This window comes from Hyperolius riggenbachi, chromosome 2 (assembly GCF_040937935.1).
Source record: "Hyperolius riggenbachi isolate aHypRig1 chromosome 2, aHypRig1.pri, whole genome shotgun sequence".
In the NCBI taxonomy this organism is placed as follows: domain Eukaryota; kingdom Metazoa; phylum Chordata; class Amphibia; order Anura; family Hyperoliidae; genus Hyperolius; species Hyperolius riggenbachi.
In genome coordinates this window covers 108,747,764-108,768,715 of record NC_090647.1, presented here as the reverse complement: position 1 = coordinate 108,768,715, position 20,952 = coordinate 108,747,764, and the positions used below count along the sequence as shown (strand labels likewise).

At 45.7% G+C, this 20,952-nt stretch overlaps 1 protein-coding gene and 1 long non-coding RNA gene across 5 annotated transcripts in view; one reads left to right on the top strand and one right to left on the bottom strand.

Moving 5' to 3' along the window:
• CALCOCO1 (calcium binding and coiled-coil domain 1) overlaps positions 1-18,938 on the bottom strand; it is a 70,104-nt gene extending 51,166 nt beyond the window's left edge. For both annotated transcript variants that reach the window (XM_068267175.1, XM_068267176.1), the window contains exons 1-2: positions 18,862-18,938; positions 2,820-2,991 (exon numbers count right to left, since the gene is read on the bottom strand). In XM_068267175.1, coding sequence (XP_068123276.1) covers positions 2,820-2,966 — 147 coding nt within the window. In that variant the 5' untranslated portion in view covers positions 2,967-2,991; positions 18,862-18,938. The remainder of the gene's footprint in view (positions 1-2,819; positions 2,992-18,861) is intronic.
• Positions 18,939-19,067: 129 nt separating this feature from the next.
• The window catches only part of LOC137544023 (uncharacterized), a 270,055-nt gene continuing 268,170 nt past the window's right edge, over positions 19,068-20,952 (top strand). For all 3 annotated transcript variants that reach the window (XR_011025700.1, XR_011025701.1, XR_011025698.1), the window contains exon 1: positions 19,068-19,124. This is a non-coding gene — a long non-coding RNA (uncharacterized lncRNA). The remainder of the gene's footprint in view (positions 19,125-20,952) is intronic.

Sequence of the window (20,952 nt, the reverse complement as noted above, 5' to 3'; positions counted from 1 at the left end):
ATCCCATTGACAGGGATGGTGTCTGAGCGCCAAAGAGCGCTCTGTAAAAAAAATAAAAAAATGTACGGCACAAATACAATTACTGGTCCTCCCCACCAAGATAGCTAGCTTGCTCCGCTGTTAACAAATGCACATACACAAGCAGAGCCCTCTGATTGGATGTTTGCAGATGCAAGCATCCAATCAGAGGGCTCTGCTCACACACTTGCACATTACAGCATTTGCGATAAGAAGAGCGAGCTGGCTATTTTGCTGTGGCTGCAGGGCATACATAGCACAGAGGAGGAGATCAGTAATTGGATTGTGCCATTCATTACTTTACAGAGCGGCATTCCCTGTGCAGCAGTGGGCTCTTCAGCAGCAGAACATAGCTTGCTGCCGAGACCTACTCCACAGCTAGTTAGACTTTTTAACAAACAGGTCTTAGGGAATTGAAGCCATGTTTTTCAGTCAGTTTCCGAACTATTACCGCGTTTGTGAAACCTTAGTGAAATAGAAAAAAAGTCTAAAATACCGAAAGTGTAATTTCTACCAAATGGAACTTGGTGAATTATGGTGGCCATACATGGTACAATGGTACAATTTTTTCATACAATCTTACCATTTCTATGTAATATAAGGGAATATAAGGGAACTGCCTAAATTATCCTTTCAGTATATTCACTTAAAGAAATACTATCGATTCACATATTTTTTTCAATTGACACAGGATTTGTTTGGGAAGTGCTGGTATACTGGTGTATACATTTAGTAGCAACTTCTTTGTTTACTGTTATCAAAACACTTTCAAACTGACGGCTGATTGAGCCATGAGTTAACTCTATGGGCTGGATTCACAAAAGAGTGCTAACTGTTAGCACGGCCGCTTTTCGCTCGCAAACGCGAATTTTTGCGTGAAATCAATACCGTTTTTGCGCAAAAATTCGCGTTTGCGTGCAAAACCGTTATCGTTTCGCACGAAAATTCGCGATAGTGCGCAATGCGAAACTTTGCGCGAAAACGGCTGTGCTAACAGTTAGCACTCTTTTGTGAATCAAGCCCTATGTGTAGCACAGAGGTGCCTGGCTCTTCTACTGACCACATATGCTATTGCTCCGTTGTTATTGCCTGATGAAGCGGGATCAAACCTGCGAAACTCGTTGCATATTTGGAGTTCATAAATAAAATATATTGACTGTCTTCACTACAGTTGTTGTGTGTCTACTTGGAGGAGGTAAGTCCACCACTACCTCCTCTATTTACCAAGAATTTGGTTTTTAAGCTCATTTAGCTTCCTTTTATCTTTTTGGTGCCTCTGTTCTCCTGCATACTATGTGTAGCTCTGTGTGTGACAGACAGAACAGCTGCATCTCCTGTGTCCTGTCCTGTGTTTCTGACTGAAGTGTCTGAAGAGAGCAGAGGAAATGTAACTAAATGTCACAGCTTTTCATACTGTTTTTGCTTTCAGAGTTTGATATGTTTGATATTTGCTTTCTGTAGTCTGATATGCAACTCTGGCTGTGTATTGAAGCAGACACCCCTTCTGCAATTGATTTGTCCCAATATAGCTAAATCCTACCCTCAATAAATTACAGCTTTTGCCTCTGATATTTAACATGAAAAGTAGGAAAATGTTTACACAGCTACTTAGACATTATTTGTACACTGTCATTTTTGAACACTTGGGTATCGATAGTATTCCTTTAATTTACCCTTATACTACATAGAAATGGTAAGATTGTATGAAAAAAATTGTACCATGTATGGCCACCATTAAGCCCTTAGTCTGCTACAGCTCTCACTCTGTAGCCAAATAAATTTTTGAAAAAAACAGAGAGCAAGTTAAAGTACCGTATTTTTCAGACCACAAGACGCACCTAGATTTAGAAGACAAAGATCAGGGGAAAAAATATACACTAAACCTGCTGCATCCATGGTCCCCTTGTACCTCATGTGTCCTCATGTCCCCTCCTCTGTCCCAATCTTGTGTCGTCTTCTGTCCCCGTTTCCTTCTGTCCCTTCGTGCCCCCTTTTGTGTCCCTTGTCTGTCCCCTTCTGTCCCTCGTGTGAAGGGGACACGAAGGGACAGAAGGGGATACGGAGGGACAGGCAGGTGCGGTTCGCAATCGGGTGTGCGTGTTTGCGTTGCGATCGCTTATGCGCGTTTGCGTCGCTGTGTTGGGAGACATGTAATATGTTACATTTGAACCATAAGATGCAGGGACTTTTTACCCCCACTTTTGCGGAACAAAAAAAAAGTGTCTTATGGTCTGAAAAATACGGTAATTGAAACAACAGACCTAGAACTAGTCAGTATATGGGAACCAGATTTTCTCTGTGGTCTTTCATATATACATATAAAAAATAATAATTATTGTGTCATCCAGGGCTGGAGTCGGTACAAAAAATTCATCCGACTGACTCCTCAATTTATGAAACCACCAACTCCGACTCCAGGTACCAAAAATTGTTTGACTCCTCGACTCCAACTCCTTAGTCTAACTTTTACAAAGGCTATGGATTTGGTTCAAAAATCATCCGACTTCTCAGTTTATTGAAACCTCCGACTCCAGGTACCCAAAATTGCTCTGACTCCTCGACTCCGACTCCACAGCTCTGATGTCATCCCAGCGGAAGAGATATATCCTACTCCTCTTATGAAAGGGAAGAAAACTCTCCTCAACAGGGGTGCAGACAGAACTAAAAGCCCAGAGGAGGTTGTATTCCTATTTATTATACATAAATAAATGTCTTGCTTGTATATGGGATGTAAATCCTTCTTATACTGGCCAGGATAACATGCTGATCTGTGGAAATAAATGGCTAAAACACAAACTTACTTTAAAAATGCCAATCCAGTCGCTGGTGGAGCCCTTCATGCCAGCTGGCAGAGTGTAGTGACATTCCACCTTAGTGTTGGGTACGTAGGTGTGAGCAACATTCAGGAAATGGACACCTGAGCTGTGCTGCGTGGGGTTGTCCTCCATGGCAGTCCACTGCTTCACTCTGTAGCTGGGAGCAGACAAGGATATTTATGATGTATGCACATGACAAACAGAATGACAATACAGACCGTTCTCTACTTACACTCGCATTACAAATGTCTTCATGTACCAGATGTACTATTGTTTTTGTTATAACATATTAAGGCTGCGTTCACAGTGTTGTGTTGCAGAGCGATATAACAGGATGCTTTGTAACACTGCTTGCTGCACTGCAATGCCCCATACTGCGCAACTTTCACAGTGCGGCGAGTGCGTTGCGGTATAATGACATGCGGCATCGTAATGCACTGCATGCCATGCATTAGAGGAAAACACATGAACAGGTGACAGTGAAGCATACCTTTCATTGACTGCATGCTTCACTGTTTGCAAAGCAATGTGCGGATAATGTGCGGAACCGCTTTTCTGATCTGTTGTGTTCCTGTTGTCTAGTCTGTGAACTTAGCCTAAAAGACCCCTAAAAGACCCAGAAGTCTTGGGGGAAAACCCATTTTAAACTTTGGCAGAAAGTGTTTTTTTAAAACCCCAGCATGCCAAACTCCAACAGATTTGTTCTCAGTGTGCATTTACGTAAAAAATGTTTTAAAAAAGCGTAGGTTTCCCCCTTCCAGGCACTGCTAACCCCCTGCAAGCTGGTATTCCCCAGGGAATTTGGAGCCTGCCAGCATGGGACACCAAGCTATAATTTTGTATTTGAGCTCAAAGTTCAGAATTCGGTGGAATCCTTGTGCTCCTCCCCAGTGAGCTTCCAATAAATCCTACACAGGACAAATCACACTGTCCTAGTACTACAAAGAGCATATTTACATGCATGCATAGTTAATAAATGTCCCCTGGAGCTCTTGTTGCATTTGGTCTGTTTTGCTTACAATGGAAGTATCCAGCAATGCTTGCCAAACAATTAATTAATGGCTGTTTGTGTTTTAAGTATTGGCTGATGTCCACAGTTTAACCACCCTGGCGTTCTGATTAAATCGCCAGGGTGGCTGCGGGAGGGTTTTTTTTAAATAAAAAAAAAACTATTTAATGCAGCCAACTGAAAGTTGGCTGCATGAAAGCCCACTAGAGGGCGCTCCGGAGGCGATCTTCCGATCGCCTCCGGCGCCCAGAATAAACAAGGAAGGCCGCAATGAGCGGCCTTCCTTGTTTTGCTTATATCGTCGCCATAGCGACGAGCGGAGTGACGTCATCGACGTCAGCCGACGTCCTGACGTCAGCCGCCTCCGATCCAGCCCTTAGCGCTGGCCGGAACTTTTTGTTCCGGCTACGCTGGGCTCAGGCGGCTGGGGGGACCCTCTTTCGCCGCTGCTCGCGGCGAATCGCCGCAGAGCGGCGGCGATCAGGCAGCACACGCGGCTGGCAAAGTGCCGGCTGCGTGTGCTGCTTTTTATTTCATTAAAATCGGCCCAGCAGGGCCTGAGCGGCAGCCGCTGGCGGTGTTGGACGAGCTGAGCTCGTCCAGACCGCTCAGCTGGTTAAACAAAATAGAAAAAAAAGCAGACTGGCTTTCCCCTAGTTACTAGGGCCTAGTAACTTGCAACAAAAATATTTTTAAATGTTTGACAAACAATGGTACAGGAAGCCAAACTCCTAGCTTAATAACAATGCCCCAACTCCTTCCTGTGACGTTTTCCTCAATGCAAAGTTGGGATATAGCAGTATTTAGGGCTTGTTCACACTGCAAGAGCTTTTTAAGCACTAGAGATTTTAAAATCTCTTGCTAATGCAATGCTATGGGGGATTTTTATAAAATCACATCGCTCTAGTGTGCACACACACATATAGGTACGCTGACCATACGTCCCGCTTTACCCGGGACAGGTCCCGGATTCTGTGTCCCCTGTCCCAGGCTGCATGAGGTCCCGGGAAACGTCCCGCTTTTAGCACGTCCCGGCCTCGGGACTCTGGTCACCGTACCATTGCATGAACTGGCATGCGGTGTCTAATAGACGCCGTGCCAGTTCATAGCCCGCAGCCCCGCTCCAGCAGCCTGCATAGTGTTCGGCAGGTAGAGCAGGGCTACGGGAAGATGGCGTCCGAAGCCCTGTACTAGAGACTATTTTTGTGTGGCCCAAATTGCGTTTGTTTTTTGCTAAAATGTGTCCCAAATTGCGTTTGTATTCTGCAGAAATGTGGCCCAAATTGCGTTTGTTTTTTGCTGAAATGTGGCCCAAATTGCGTCTGTTTTCTGCTGAAATGTTGCCCACATTACCCTTATTTTCTGGTGTCTCGGGCAACAGTTGCTACATTTATTATTTAATGGTCATAGTTGGCTATATTTGCTGCTTTGGGGTTACGGTTACGCTCCGCCCATACAATGTCATGGCCATGCCCATTTTTCGCACCCAAGGCAACCCTCCCTCCCACCCCCCCCCCCGGTCCCGTCCCAGGTTGGACCCAGAAAAATCTGGTCACTGTAACATAGGATAATATTAGCAAGAGCTTTTAAAATCACAAATTGCTCAGAAAAGCTCTAGTAGTGTGAAGAAGCCAGGGCTGTGGAGTCGGTCCAAAAATCCACCGACTCCGACTCCTCAGTTTAGGATTCCACCGACTCCGACTCCACGACTCCGACTCCTCTAATTTGCATATTACAATTTTGTTGATTAAAAGTATGTAACATGAAATTCGTCTCATAACTGCCAACGCTTAGGAATTTTACAAGACAACTGAAGTGAGAAGGATATGTAGACTACTATATTTATTCCCTTTAGACTAAAACTAGTCCTTAGTAATAGTACTTGTAAAAGGTACAAACCGGAACAAAGAACATCTATCAGGCCCTAGGCAATGTAAGTGTGGGTACATGTAAGAATGATGTGCAGGTACTCTGCAGGGGAAAGAGGAGATTGTAAACAGACAACACCTCTGTGTTCAATGTGCACAGCATTCTCAGTGTATTTCCTGCAGCTCTGTGAGGAGTGCATATGTAGAGTATAGTACTACTGTGTAACAAAGTAAACCTGAGACAGATGAAATTAAAGTTTTATACATACCTGGGGCTTCCTCCAGCCGCCTTCAGGATAATCAGTCCCTCGTTGTCCTCCTCCACCACCTGGATCTTCTGCTATGAGTCCAGGTACTTGAGCCAGTCTGGCGTAGTGCGCATGAACACACTCCACCGCTAGGAGCATACTACACCTGTGCAGCACTATTGCGCAGGTGCAGAATGTTCCTGGCTGTGGGAGTGGCATGCGGCCGGACTGCGCTGACTGGCTGAATTACCAGGACTCATAGCAGAAGATCCGGGTGGTGGAGGACAGTGAGGGACTGATTAGCCTGAAGGGGGCTGGAGGAAGCCCCAGGTATGTATAAAACTTTACTTTTCATCCGTCTCAGGTACCCTTTAATTTGTAGTCACCAAACCAAATTTTAATAACATATCAAATTATTTGATTTCATCAGCAAAGGGAGTGCATACATTTGCATAAATCAGCATCAGTGCAGAATTATTTCCATCTCATTGACCATCTCTATTAGTGACACAGCTACACATCAGGCTTTATTCTTACAGCATAGATGTTATTTAGTATATATAAGAGATTCCTGTGTAGACATCATATATACAGTCACAATCAGATATGTATATCTGACCTTAAAAATACGGGGACTGCTTTATTAAAGCAGCACAAGTAACTAATTTTGATTGGTTTATTTCATTTTTGTGGACTAAGCACAGCTATTACTGTATATATACATTATTTTTAATGACTATTATCTGAGAAATAGAACATTTTATCATATTTTCTATTTTAATTACAGTTACAAATTCATTAGGAGTCGGAGTCGGTGCATTTTTTCCCGACTCCGACTCCAGGCACCCAAAATTGCCCGACTCCACGACTCCGACTCCACAGCCCTGGAAGAAGCCCTTAGGCCTATGAGTCATGGTGAAAACAAAGCAATACATGACTATGGTTGTGCAGGTGCAATGCATTAGCAGTTACCCAAATGCAGAAAATTAGAACACACAGTGTTCTAAAAACTGCAACACAACTTCAGTAAATCTGCTTGTCTATACAAGCCTATAATGATTTTTAAAACCAAAGTATGAGGCCTGGAACCCACTAGAGCCTTTTGGGAGCGCTTTCTTTAAACGCTCTGCCAATGTAAATAAATGTAACAAATTCCACAGAAGCAATTGCGATTAGCAAAATCACAATCGCAGGACATGCAGCATTTTGGAAGCGTTTGCGCTTCAATGTAAAGTATTAAAGGGCTGTCAAATCGCTCATGAATCGCTACACATAGTGATTTGAGTGCGATTGCAAACTGTAGATAAAATTATGATACATTGAAAGGACCAATCTGAATTAAAATCGCAACACAATAGCTGACAAAAAGCGTACAATTTTTAAAATCGCTCCCAAAACCGCTGGAAAATGGTCATAAAATAGCGTACAAAACGCTTCTTAAAAATGCCAGCGATTGCACTAGCGATTTGTAGTGGGTTACAGGCCTTAACCCTCCTGGCGGTATAAAAAAATCTGCCAGGAGGGAGCGCAGCAGTTTTTTTTAAATTTTTTTCCCCCTATATCATGTAGCGAGCCCAGGGCTCGCTACATGATAGCCGCTGCTCAGCGGCATCCCCCCCGCCCTCTTCGATCGCCTTCGGCGATCTCCGATCAGGAAATCCCGTTCAAAGAACGGGATTTCCTGGAGGGCTTCCCCCGTCGCCATGGCGACGGGGCGGGATGACATCACCGGCGTCACTGACGTCAGGACGTCATTGGGAGTCCCGGGCCACCCCTCGGCGCTGCCTGGCACTGATTGGCCAGGCAGCGCACGGGGTCTGGGGGGGCCGTGCGGCGCGACGGATAGCGGCGATCGTGTGCGGGGCGGCGGCGATCAGTGTGCTGGCGCAGCTAGCAAAGTGCTAGCTGCGTCCAGCAAAAAAAAAATTAAACAAATCGGCCCAGCAGGGCCTGAGCGGCACCCTCCGGCGGGTTACCACCAAGGAGGTTAAAGAGCTCTCTGAGGAGTGACTGCAGCCTGCCGTTATGTTAAATTGCTGGTGAAGAGACCCCGTCACCGAAAGCCCACAAAGGGCTAAGAAAATAATGATATGTGTAGAGGGGGGCGGTATATTATTCACACTGCTATCCCACTCTTGTCCCTTCATTCCCGAACACACCCCGTCCCCGATAATATCTCTCCCACAGACTGAACCCCCACCACACCAACCCACACTCAACTTAGTCTCCATCAAAAGGCACTGAGGTTCAAGTGTTCAGGTTCCTAGGCACTACCATCACCAATGATTTGAGATGGTGTGAGACCACCAACAGCCAAATGAAGGCTCAGCAAAGGCTGTTCTTCCTAAGACAACTGAGAAAGTTTGGAATGCCCCGGGAGCTGTTGACCAGCTACAAGACTGCCACAATCAAATCCATCCTATGATCCTCCATTATCTTCTGGTACGCAGGCGCAACCACAAGCGACAGGTACAAACTCCAAAGGGTAATCAACACTGTAGAGTATTATCTGGTCACCCATGCCACCACTGGACCTCCTCCACACATCCAGGCTAAGGTCAAAGGCTAACAGGATAACGCAGGACCATTTCCCACCCCAGCAGTCACTTCTTCAGCCTTCTCCCTTCAGGCAGCCGCTACAGCAAAATATCAGGCAATGCAATAAATGTAAACTGTCTGCTACTGCAATTTATAACATTTAAATAAACAGCAGAAAAAATTTCAGCAAGTGGCGGTCACATGACCACACTGTTTCTGCTCAGCCCTCTTCCTAGCTTTGGAGGACCAGGATGGGAGGAGGCATTCTAGATCTATGTTGTACAGAAGTCTGGAATTCGGAGGAAGTGGCTAATGCAGTCATGTGACATGGGTGTTTCCGGTATATTATTTTCCTTGTGTGCCAAGCTTCCACTCTAATGTGCTTACAATACGAGTATCAGAATATTACTCTCCAACGGTGTACTATCTTGTAGACTAATCCTCACAAACATATGTCTGATTGTATACTTTATGTTTTATTAATCTGTCCATAAAAAGGAGATAATAGATGCACGCATTTGCAATGAAGCATCTCAGTTTAGTACCAGGGCGCATGGAACTTGGATAATATCTCCAGATCTCGCAGGGACATATTAAATATATTCCATTGCTTTACAGCACCAGTGCCCTCTCCTCGGGCAGCTGTTGTGATCAGCACTGCAGTGGATTGTATCTCATGGAGACTTGTTCTTTCTACTCATATAATCATGAGCCACAGACAAAGAAAACCTTGTTTGTGGTCCTGATATCCAGCAGCTAATTACGTAGAGCTTTTTCCAAAATTAGCATGGCTCATTGCATCTGTGAAGAAAGTAGATTATTTACAACACTGGATTTAGGAATGGTCACTGTGTCATTTATGTATTTAAAAAGAGGTCTTGCATACTGGAAACGGAAAACTTTGGCAACTGTGATCGGCGGAAGTCTGGGTGCCAAAATATACTCCTATATAAATACTGGCAATGTGGAGAAAAATTCAAATAGCGGGGGCAAGGGGCCGCCCACAATGCTAAATATGGCTACAAATAGTGGGGGCAAGGGGCCGCCCACAATGCTAAATATGGCTACAAATAGTGGGGGCAAGGGGCTACCCATAATGAAAAATATGGGTACAAATAGAAGGGGCAAGGGGCCACCCATAATGCAAAATATGGGTACAAATAGCAGGGGCAAGGGGACACCCACAATGCAAAATATGGCTACAAATAGCGGGGCAAGGAGCCGCCCACAATGCAAAATACGGCTACAAATAGCGGGGGCAAGGGGTCGCCCACAATGCAAAATATGGCTACAAATAGCGGGGGCAAGGGGTCGCCCACAATGCAAAATATTGGTACAAATAGCGGGGGCAAGGGGACACCCACAATGCAAAATATAGGTACAAATAGCGGGGGCAAGGGGTCACCCACAATGTAAAATATAGGTACAAATAGCGGGGGCAAGGGGTCGCCCACAATGCTAAATATGGCTACAAATAGTGGGGGCACGGGGCCACCCATAATGCAAAATATGGCTACAAATAGCGGGGGCAAGGGGACACCCACAATGCAAAATATGGCTACAAATAGCGGGGGCAAGGGGACACCCACAATGCAAAATATGGCTACAAATAGCGGGGGCAAGGGGACACCCACAATGCAAAATATGGCTACAAATAGCGGGGGCAAGGGGTCGCCCACAATGCAAAATATGGCTACAAATAGCGAGGCAAGGGGCCGCCCACAATGCAAAATATGGCTACAAATAGCGAGGCAAGGGGCCGCCCACAATGCAAAATATGGCTACAAATAGCGGGGGCAAGGGGTCGCCCACAATGCAAAATATGGCTACAAATAGCGAGGCAAGGGGCCGCCCACAATGCAAAATATGGCTACAAATAGCAGGGGCAAGGGACTGCCCACAATGCAAAATATGGCTACAAATAGCGGGGGCAAGGGGCCGCCCACAATGCAAAATATAGGTACAAATAGCGGGGGCAAGGGGACACCCACAATTCAAAATATGGCTACAAATAACGGGGGCAAGGGGTCGCCCACAATGCAAAATATGGCTACAAATAACGGGGGCAAGGGGTCGCCCACAATTCAAAATATGGCTACAAATAACGGGGGCAAGGGGTCGCCCACAATGCAAAATATGGCTACAAATAGCGGGGGCAAGGGGTCGCCCACAATGCAAAATATAGGTACAAATAGCGGGGGCAAGGGGTCGCCCACAATGCAAAATATGGCTACAAATAACGGGGGCAAGGGGACACCCACAATTCAAAATATGGCTACAAATAACGGGGGCAAGGGGTCGCCCACAATGCAAAATATAGGTACAAATAGCGGGGGCAAGGGGACACCCACAATGCAAAATATGGCTACAAATAGCGGGAGTTTGCACCCACTATATGTAGCCATATTTTGCATTGTGGGTGCCCCAATTTCCCCGCATTGGGGATGATTCACAAAGCTTTTTCACCTGATCTTTGTTACATTTTTCCGCTCACAAAGGGAAAAAATATAAAAGGTAAGAAAAGTGATATTGAAATGAAGTGAATCAGGGGGAGCACTTACTTTGAGTGATTAGGTTGCTTGTAAATGTGCTGAAAGGTTATTTTTATTAATTGGGTGATAAATAAGTCATTTAGGAGACGTTTTGTGACTAGAGCCCTATGAAGTGGTTAAGGTTAGGCATCGGTAGAGGGAGGGTTCAGTGTGAGAATAGGGTTAGGTTAAGCTGTAGTTAAACATAGGCATCGATTACTGATATTTCAAGTGGACCTGAACTCTTGCACAGAACAGAAGGAAAACATAGAGGAATGCACCCTGTATGTAATTAGAGAGTTTAGCCTGTATAATTCCCCCTCATTTGTATCTGATCACAAGTTGTAATTTGATCCCTCAGCTGTGTCACATGACTGCCACGGCAGAGATGGCAGATAGGCTCATCTGAAAGCACAGGATTTTATCAATATGTCTGCTTCCATGAATCAGAAAGTAGAAACAATGCAGATGTATTTTAGATTTTGTATCAGCTGTAACAAATATTTTTTTTTTTTTGTTTTTTTTTGTTTGAAGGTTATTATGCTGTTGTGTATCTTTTAGAGCAGAGAGGACGTTCTGAGTTCAGGTCCACTTTCACTATCATCATTAGCACTGAAAACGGAGTAAAAGATTGGAAAATGTACCAATATTCTACTGTCAGCTATTTCTGGGCACCCTTTTTTCAAGTACGCCTTACACATTTTGTATAAATTGTGTTTCTCAGGAGACACACATAAGCAATTATAGACTGCACTGCGTGATGGCAATATCTTCTACTGCAAACTCACACATACAGATCCTATGAGAACCATAAGACAGGCTACCTCTGTTTTCTTGCAAACTACCGGAGGTGGAGATCCAGCCAAATTAATTTCACATTACAGAAAAATCCAATAGTTACAACGTTGATATATCCATATTGTACACATCAGCAATTTTGTAATTCATTTAACATTTAAATATATATGTTTTCCTTTTCAATCTGCAGATAGTTATACTTTTCTACAACTGTCAAAATATTAAGATTTTCACTTCCCTATACCCAAGGTAGCGTGCAGGATTTGATAGCTCTATTTCCCTAAAAAATTCAGGAGGTCTGTAATACTTAGTGCTCCTAAAATAAGTCCCTATATGCCTCCCATTTTTTTTTATTTTTACCTGGTCTGGATGCCTTTGCCTAACTGCAGGAACTGTGTAGTGCCGGCGGGATTGTGGGAAGATTATTTAGCTACAGTAACAAGCTTATCTCAGCATGCTTATAATGGAAAGCTTCCTATTTTGGATGGGATAACTCTGGCCAGAAGGTTATTGAATCCTCCCTCCCTTTGAAGAGTTTATACAGTGATGTAAGCCTGTTGTATAGGTGATGTTTGCTGTGGGAGGAACAACAAGCTGTGGCAGTAGGGAGGGACATTTAAAGCGGACCTGAACTCAGAACTTCTCTCTACTTTAAGGCTACTTACACACCAAGACGTTGCGTTTTAGGGGACGTTATGGTCGCATAACGTGCCCCTAATGCAACGTATGGTGGTGTTGAAGTTGGACGTCAGATTGAGACGCGTTATATAGCTCTCAAAGTAGCCGCTCCAGGTTAGTGATAGGAAGTCCAGATCTTTTTAAGGATTCGGATCATTTGAATCGGATCATTGAAAAGATCCGGATCTTTGAACCAAATCATTTGAATCATTTTACTAGGGAAGCAGACTGGGTGAAATGACTAGCAGGACAGGACTTTCCCTGCACTGTACATTCATTATGTTCCTGTTTCTTCCAGACAGACATCCACTGTGAACCGAATCTTTCATTGTGATGATCCGGATGATTCGACTCACAAAAAAGATCCGGATCTAATGAACGATTCGTTCATGATCCGGACAACACCACAGTTCTACCACGAGTCTCTGCAGTGCAGTGAATATTAATTAGCCATGTGGCTGGCTGCTAGGAGGAGGGGAGACCTCCTCCTTCGATATTACTGAGCATGTGCAAACAGTCTAACGCTGCTTAGCCCAGTGTAACATACAGCATGCAGCACTTTGTTTAAACGTGCTGCGTTACTATGTAAGGCAACGTGGGCACTGTGAACAGCACAATTGATTTTACAGTGCTGTGAGTTAGGCTGCGTTACTGGCTGCTGTAACATGGGACTTTAACGTCCCACTGTGAAACCAGCCTAAAAGATACACAACAGCATAATAACCTTTAAACAAAAAACATATATTTGTTACAGATGATACGAATCCTTAAATAAATTTGCACAGTTTCTACTTCCTGATTCATGGAAGCAGACATATTGTTTACAGCCTGTGCTTTCAAATGGGAGTATCTGCTTATTTGCCATAGGCAGTCATGTGACACAGGGAAGAATCAAATTACAAATTGTGATTAGAGACAAATGAGGGGGAATTAAAACAGGCAAAACTCTCTAAATACATTCAGGCTGCTTTCACAGTGAGACGTTACAGGCGCACGTCAGTGCAGCCTGTAACACAGCCCACCGCACAGTAATGAAAAATCAATGGGCTGTTCACAGTGCCCACATTGCGTTACATTGTAACACTTCACGTTATTTTAAAGTGCTGCATGCTGTGCGTTCTACGTGGCTAAGCCGCGTTAGACTGTTTGCACATGCTCAGTAGTATTGGAGGAGGAGGAGTCCCCCTCCTCCTCCTCGGCCAGGCACATGGCTAATTAATATTCACTGCACGGTGTGACGTGCAGTGTTTACTTCCTGGAGCGCCGCTCTGTGCGGAGATTGGCCGGCGGGACCACGTGATGCCGCATGCGTCCAAGAGTACGCATCACAGGACGTGTGAAGAGTCGCTCAATGCGGCTCAATGTAACGTCCAGCTACAACCACACTATCCGTTGCGTTAGGTGCACGTTATGCGACCTTAAAGGGGTTCTGTGGGGGGTTGTGGAAGAGAAAAGCGGACACTTACCTTGGGCTTCTATCAGCCCGGTGCAGCGGTAATGTCCCACGCCGTCCTCCTCCCATCTGCGGTTCTCCGCCGCCAGCCACCGGTCTAAGCGTCATGGGATCCAACTGCGGCTGCGCTAGAGTGGCCTCGCACCCGCTCGCTTCCGCCTGCGTCATCGGAAGCTTACTGCGCAAGCGCAGTACAATGCTCCGTTGTACTGCGCCTGCGCAGTAAGCCTCAGATGACGCGAGCGGAGGCTCGGCAACGCGCATTATTCGTCTGTATGTCAGACGAATAATAGCCCGGTGCCGGCTGCGGGGAACGGCGGATGGGAGCAGGACGTCGTGGGACATTACCGCTGCATGGGGCTCATAGAAGCCCAAGGTAAGTGGCAGTTTTTCTCTTTAGAAACCCCCACAGAACCCCTTTGACGTAGCACCTAACGCAACGTCTTAGTGTGTAAGTAGCCTCAGGGTGCATTTCTTTGTTTTCCTTCTGTCCTGTGCAAGAGTTCAGGTCCACTTTAAAACACTGCTGGGTTGGGAAAAAAATGAAAAGGACAGAATTGGTATCACAGTAAAGAAGGAAACCAGCAGATGTATTTTTTTTCTATTTACCATATTACATTCTTCTAAATCTGACAGTGAGCAATAAAAACAACAGGATAGGTAAGCTAAATAAGTCGTTTTTTTTCAGTTAATATGGAGTTTTATCCCGCTGAATTAAACCCTGACAAAGCTGACTTTCTGAATATAAAATCAGAGGTAATGACCCTTTGAACATTTCAGCACTCAAACCTTATTGGTAACATTTTCCCTCAGATAATTTGGCTTCTAATTATTTTTCAGGAAACCAGACTGAATTCAGAAAGCAGTAATGCTGGGAATACACGGTTCGTTTTTGCCTTCGTTTAAACCTTCGTTTCGATTGTGCCTTTTGTCCTTTTCGATCCCGAAATAATCGGTCATACGGTTAATATCACCACCCACGGTTTCGTTTTTTTTTCCGATTCTGATGGTTTCGTTTTTCCAATGATCGAAGGCTGCAAAGAAACGAAACGAAAATCCCTTTTTACAGGGACGGACTAGCATAAACGAATATATAATCGATCTGAACAGCCATCAAGCCTACCAATGGCTCGATTAGATGGATAAAGAGAGATAATATCAAACATGTTCGATCACTAGTCGTTCGTTTTTGGGGTCTATTAATCGAAACTATAATGAGATTATGACTATTTTCACATACGTTTTCAACACTCGATTCGTTTACCGAACGAATCGAAGGTTTAAACGAAGGCAAAAACGAACCGTGTATTCCCAGCATTAGACAAGCTAATTTGCATAGATAACATTTTTCTAACACCTACTGTACTAGACAACAGAAAAAGGACTTCAGACAATTTCTTATTAGGGCTAGTACAACATGTGTATATGTTTATCTCATCATTTCACTTCAGATGTGCTGTAAATGTCAGGCATCCCCTGCACTGGCAAGAATGCCATCTTTCTTATAACGGCTTTGGGCCCTCTAGAGTGCTTTCAGCTGTGTATGGACTGTATAGAGTAAGGTGAATCAGGTGGGCCCAGTCACCGCCTGCACACAACTGGTATAACATCTATGTCAGAAAATTAGCATCTTGCCGATCATCTCTATTGCTCCTCTAGCAGTGTTGAGGTGCAGAAGCTATAGCACTCCAGATGCTGATGTCAAGTTATAAAACCGAAATAGGTGGACTTTTCAGCGCAGTTCAAAAACCAGCACACATGATGAAGTGTGTGTGTGTGTGTGTGTGTGTGTGTGTGTGTGTGTGTGTGTGTGTGTGTGTGTGTGTGTGTGTGTGTGTGTGTGTGTGTGTGTGTGTGTGTGTGTGTGTGTGTGTGTGTGTGTGTGTGTGTGTGTGTGTGTGTGTGTGTGTGTGTGTGTGTGTGTGTGTGTGTGTGTGTGTGTGTGTGTGTGTGTGTGTGTGTGTGTGTGTGTGTGTGTGTGTGTGTGTGTGTGTGTGTGTGTTTTGGAGCAACACTTGCTGCCATCCAGATGGCTTTCACAGGCAAGGCTTTGCTTATTTTCAGCAGGATAATGCCAAGCTACATACTGCATGCATTAAACCACCATCTGTAGTAAAAGACTTGGTACACAACTGCTCTGCCTGCAGTAAAGATATGTCACCCACTCAAAACGTTTGGCGTATTATTAAACAAAAAATATGGAAAAGGAGATCCCAAAACTGGGACTGGATTCCTGTATCTTCCAAGAATTAGGAACATACTTCGAAACTACAGAAACTGCTCGTCTGATTTTCAAATACATACAGAGTCAGAGTATTAAAAGATGATAGGATGAAACACAAAGGTAGACATGCTGCTCTAACAAGCCTTTATTTATCAAATCCAAAGTGGGTGTGTGTGTACACTGTATACATCTCATAAGTGTTATTTGTAGTATTTTACGCTAACCGTTCAAGCACACCTAAACAAAATAAAAAACATGAGGTGGGCCATAACTGGGGATTCTTCTAGTCCACCATACTATCTATGGCCCCCTCAGCTTCATGAGCCACCCCTCTATCTATGTGCTTTGTCCCTCTTTGTTTTTTTTGAACCATGCATGCTCTGCCAACACACATGGGCCTCGATTCATCATTCTCTTTGAGATAACTTTTGCCAGTTTGTTAAATTACCGAATTCGAAGTTTAGCGATTTCTAGTTCTATTCATCAAGGTTTTTCCTCATTCGGTGTGAATTCGATAACAATTCGGTAACCATTCGGTAACGTGTCGATATTTCCATTTTACAGTGGTACTTTAACACAAGGCCATAAGATTCCCATGGAATTCTGGGTAAAAGGCAGTCCTTTGAGCACTACGTAGCAACATTCTGAATAGGGCTTTACACCTGGACCAGGATTCTGAAAGTGGTTGGGACAATCCCACAATTTGATAGGAGCCTTTTCTAAAAAATTATAGTGCAGCTAGCAAATTAGTTAACCCCGACACTGCCTGTGTTCTCTTACAATATGATTCAAGAGAAATGCAGATGTCGTGTTATAGCAAATAAATCTATTCTCTTACAAATTTATATGGTTGCAGACCTTATTCTTGCCCTTCTGCGTGTTTGAATCACTCTCAGCTAATACATAACCACTTCAAATGGCTCCATCTTCTCTGTCAGCAATGATCTGACAGGAATAACGACAGAGCAGTAAAGGAGATAACTAATCCTAAATGTAACGCTAAACCACGCCCACTTTCTTTTTCATGAATTCCACTTTATTCCGTTTTAGCGACGGAATAAAGTGGAAACAGTTACAATTATTTCTGAGCTGAGCATGGCCAGAACTCTCCGTACAGCCATTCAGGAGACTGATCCAGGAGAGCATACGGTGAGGACTGAGCATGCACCCTGGCTGTAACTGGGCTCAGCCACAGGAGGGGTGGCCATCAAAATTGAGGGGGTATGGAGAATATGGGAGACTGGAAGAAGCCCCTGGTATGGCCACTTCACGTTTGTATTTTCACTTCAGACACCCTTTAATACACCCGGGGGAACAGTTATCTAATCCCAGTACCCTCTTACAGCACAAAGCATTGTGATTGGCTGTATAGTTTGGGCATAGTTTACTACAACCTTTTGGAAACCTAGCAGTTCCTGAGGGTGCCATCCACCAAATCACGTTACCGGAATTTCCCTATGAGGTTTTCTGCTAGATCCCCTGAAGTAGACTAGTGTCATCAGATTTAGATATTTTTTGGACAGTTTAATGTATGAGTGAGTAAGGCTAACTTCACACTGGGACGTTGTGTTGCACATCCAATAAAAATAGTATCTCAATGCAATGGCAGGGGAAAATTGATGAAAGGCATACAATACATAAGGTGAACGCACATGATGTCAGGTACCAGACAGCATGCCTAGCATTGTTCTGACAGGTACTGCCAACACAAAGATGTAAACATCCCATTCCAATTTAGTTACGTCACATTTGCTATGCGATTATACTGTCAGACGAAATACACCAGTGTGAAAGTAGCCTAGGGCCCATTCACACTATCAAACGCAAAAAGCTGCCGCTTTTTGTACACTCTCGCATTTGAGCGATCACGATTAGCGCTTTTTAAGCTGTGAATCGCTGTTGCTCTAAAATCACGGTAAAATGCTGCATGCACCACATTTCACAATCAGCGCTAATCGCCGGCATACGCGGCAGTAAGATCACTGCCATATAGTTAATATTGCGCTAGCGCTTTAAAAAGCGCTAGTGGTAATCACCCCAGTGTGAATGGGCCCTAAAAGGCTAATTAGTTCAACAATGGCAGGAACTAGTTGTGAATATCACACACATTGCTCAAAGGCTTTTGAGCAGAGCAGATTGTCCAAATGGTGAGGAAGAACGAAGAAAAGTTAAATACAGCTATACCTGTCCAGCAGCTTTAATGCTTCCTTGCTAAGGACAGGCCATCATTCTAGCCCCCAGCCTGTGTTTGGGAAGGGGAGACATAATAGTGTGTCTGGGAGGACAGAGAGGAGGGGGAAGCATGGGAATCACTGTACAGGCTGAGCTGAGGTACAGGAGGAGGGAGACAAACACAGCTCCTTATCTCTGCAGGGATTGTTTGTACGGGCCGCATGTACGGACCTCACAAGCAGGTAAAATAAATCACTTTATTTACGGACTGACAAGGCTGAGGTAAAGTCCAGACGAAACTCTGGAAACTGGCTGCGGGGCTGAGCCACTACAGGCCTACATGCAGCCAGCCAGCAGATGGAGATTCGCTGCGCCACGCTTGTCTATGGTTACATCCCGGGACCTAGCGAGACCCTGGAATCTTCCACCCCTCCACAGTGACCCAAATCACACTTCACCACCCCCTCGCCTCCACACTTATGCAATAAATCCCAACATTGCAGCTTACCCCTGCACTCTGCAATCAGCTGGTCCAAAACAACAGCAGCCTGTGAGCCCCTCTCTGGTAGTTGTAGTTCCGCAGTCGGCTTAGAAGGCTGGAGATGCCTGACAAGAAACTACATTACCCAGTGCGCACCGCTCTGGCAGGGACCAGGGGACTTGGCTGGATTACGGTTGCCATAGCAGATGTGGGCGGTATTAAGGGCTCCATATGGAAGTCAGTTTGTGAGGAGAATTCCTAGGGATGAGTTCGCTGTTCTCTCTGAGGAGGTAAAGTATGGTGACTTGATAAACTATAAGGTAGAGTGGAAGTATAAACGTCAAAACCACTTTATACAGAACAAAATATATAGAAATAAAAATTAGAAATATGATCTTAAATTTCGTTACTTCTTTCTTATTTCTTCATTGAGATTAAATGCATCAAAGGATTTATACCTCCCTGGGACTTCTTCCAGCTCTCCGCAGTCCGTTAGCTCCCTTGCTCTCTGCAGTCCGTTAGCTCCCTCGCTCTCCGCAGTCCGTTAGCTCCCTCGCTCTCCGCAGTCCCTTAGCTCCCACGCTCTCCGCAGTCCCTTAGCTCCCACGCTCTCCGCAGTCCGTTACCTCCCTCGCTCTCCGCAGTCCGTTAGCTCCCTCGCTCTCTGCAGTCCGTTAGCTCCCTCGCTCTCCGCAGTCAGTTAGCTCCCTCGCTATCCGCAGTCCGTTAGCTCCCTCGCTCTCCGCAGTCCGTTAGCTCCCACGCTCTCCGCAGTCCGTTACCTCCCTCGCTCTCCGCAGTCCGTTAGCTCCCTCGCTCTCCGCAGTCCGTTAGCTCCCTCGCTCTCCTCTGTCCGTTAGCTGCCTCGCTCTCCGCAGTCCGTTAGCTGCCTCGCTCTCCGCAGTCCGTTAGCTCCCTCGCTCTCCTCTGTCCGTTAGCTGCCTCGCTCTCCGCAGTCCGTTAGCTGCCTCGCTCTCCGCAGTCCGTTAGCTCCTTCGCTCTCCGCAGTCCGTTAACTCCCTCGCTCTCCGCAGTCCGTTAGCTCCCTCGCTCTCCGCAGTCCGTTAGCTCCCTCGCTCTCCGCAGTCCATTAGCTCCCTCGCTCTCCGTTAGCTCCCTCGCTCTCTGCAGGTTGATAGCTCCATCGCTCTCTGCAGTCTGTTAGCTCCATCGCTCTCCGCAGTCCGTTAGCTCCCTCGCTCTCTGCAGTCCGTTAGCTCTCTCGCTCTCTGCAGTCAGTTAGCTCCCTCGCTCTCTGCAGTCCGTTAGCTCCCTCGCTCTCTGCAGTCAGTTAGCTCCCTCGCCGTTGCCGTCCTCCCAGTCCCTTCAGTGTTGCCGCTGTCTGCGACTCAGCTGAGTCATTGGCCACTGCACACATATGGTTGCGACCATGGGCACTCCCCGAATACGCTCCTGTTAAGACTGTAACTGCACTTGCACAGAACACTCCCAGCAGTGGCGTAGCAATAGGGGGTGCAGAGGTAGCGACTGCATCAGGGCCCTTGGGCTAGAGGGGCCCACCCCTCAAACACAGTATTAGCTCTTTATTGGTCCTGTGCTGATAATATTCACTTCTATAATTGATTTGAAAAGTAGTGATCATTAAAGGGAAACTTAAGCCTAAACAAACATACTGTCATTAAAGGGAACCTAAACTTAGAAGGTCATTAACCTCCTTGGCGGTATGAAAAATACCGCCAGGAGGGAGCGCAGCAGTTTTTTTAAAAAAAAATTTTTTTTTAATCATGTAGCGAGCCGAGGGCTCGCTACATGATAGCCGCTGCTGAGCGGCATCCCCCCGCCCGCTTCGATCGCCTTCGGCGATCTCCGATCAGGAAATCCCGTTCATAGAACGGGATTTCCTGGAGGGCTTCCCCCGTCGCCATGGCGACGGGGCGGGATGACGTCGTCAGGACGTCATTGGGAGTCCCGGGCCACCCCTCGGCGCTGCCTGGCACTGATTGGCCAGGCAGCGCTGGGGTCTGGAGGGGGGGGGGGGCCCGCGCCGCAGCAGATAGCGGCGATCGGGCAGGGGCCGGTGGCGATCAGAGTGCTGGCGCAGCTAGCAAAGTGCTAGCTGCGTCCAGCAAAACAAAAATTATGAAAATCGGCCCAGCA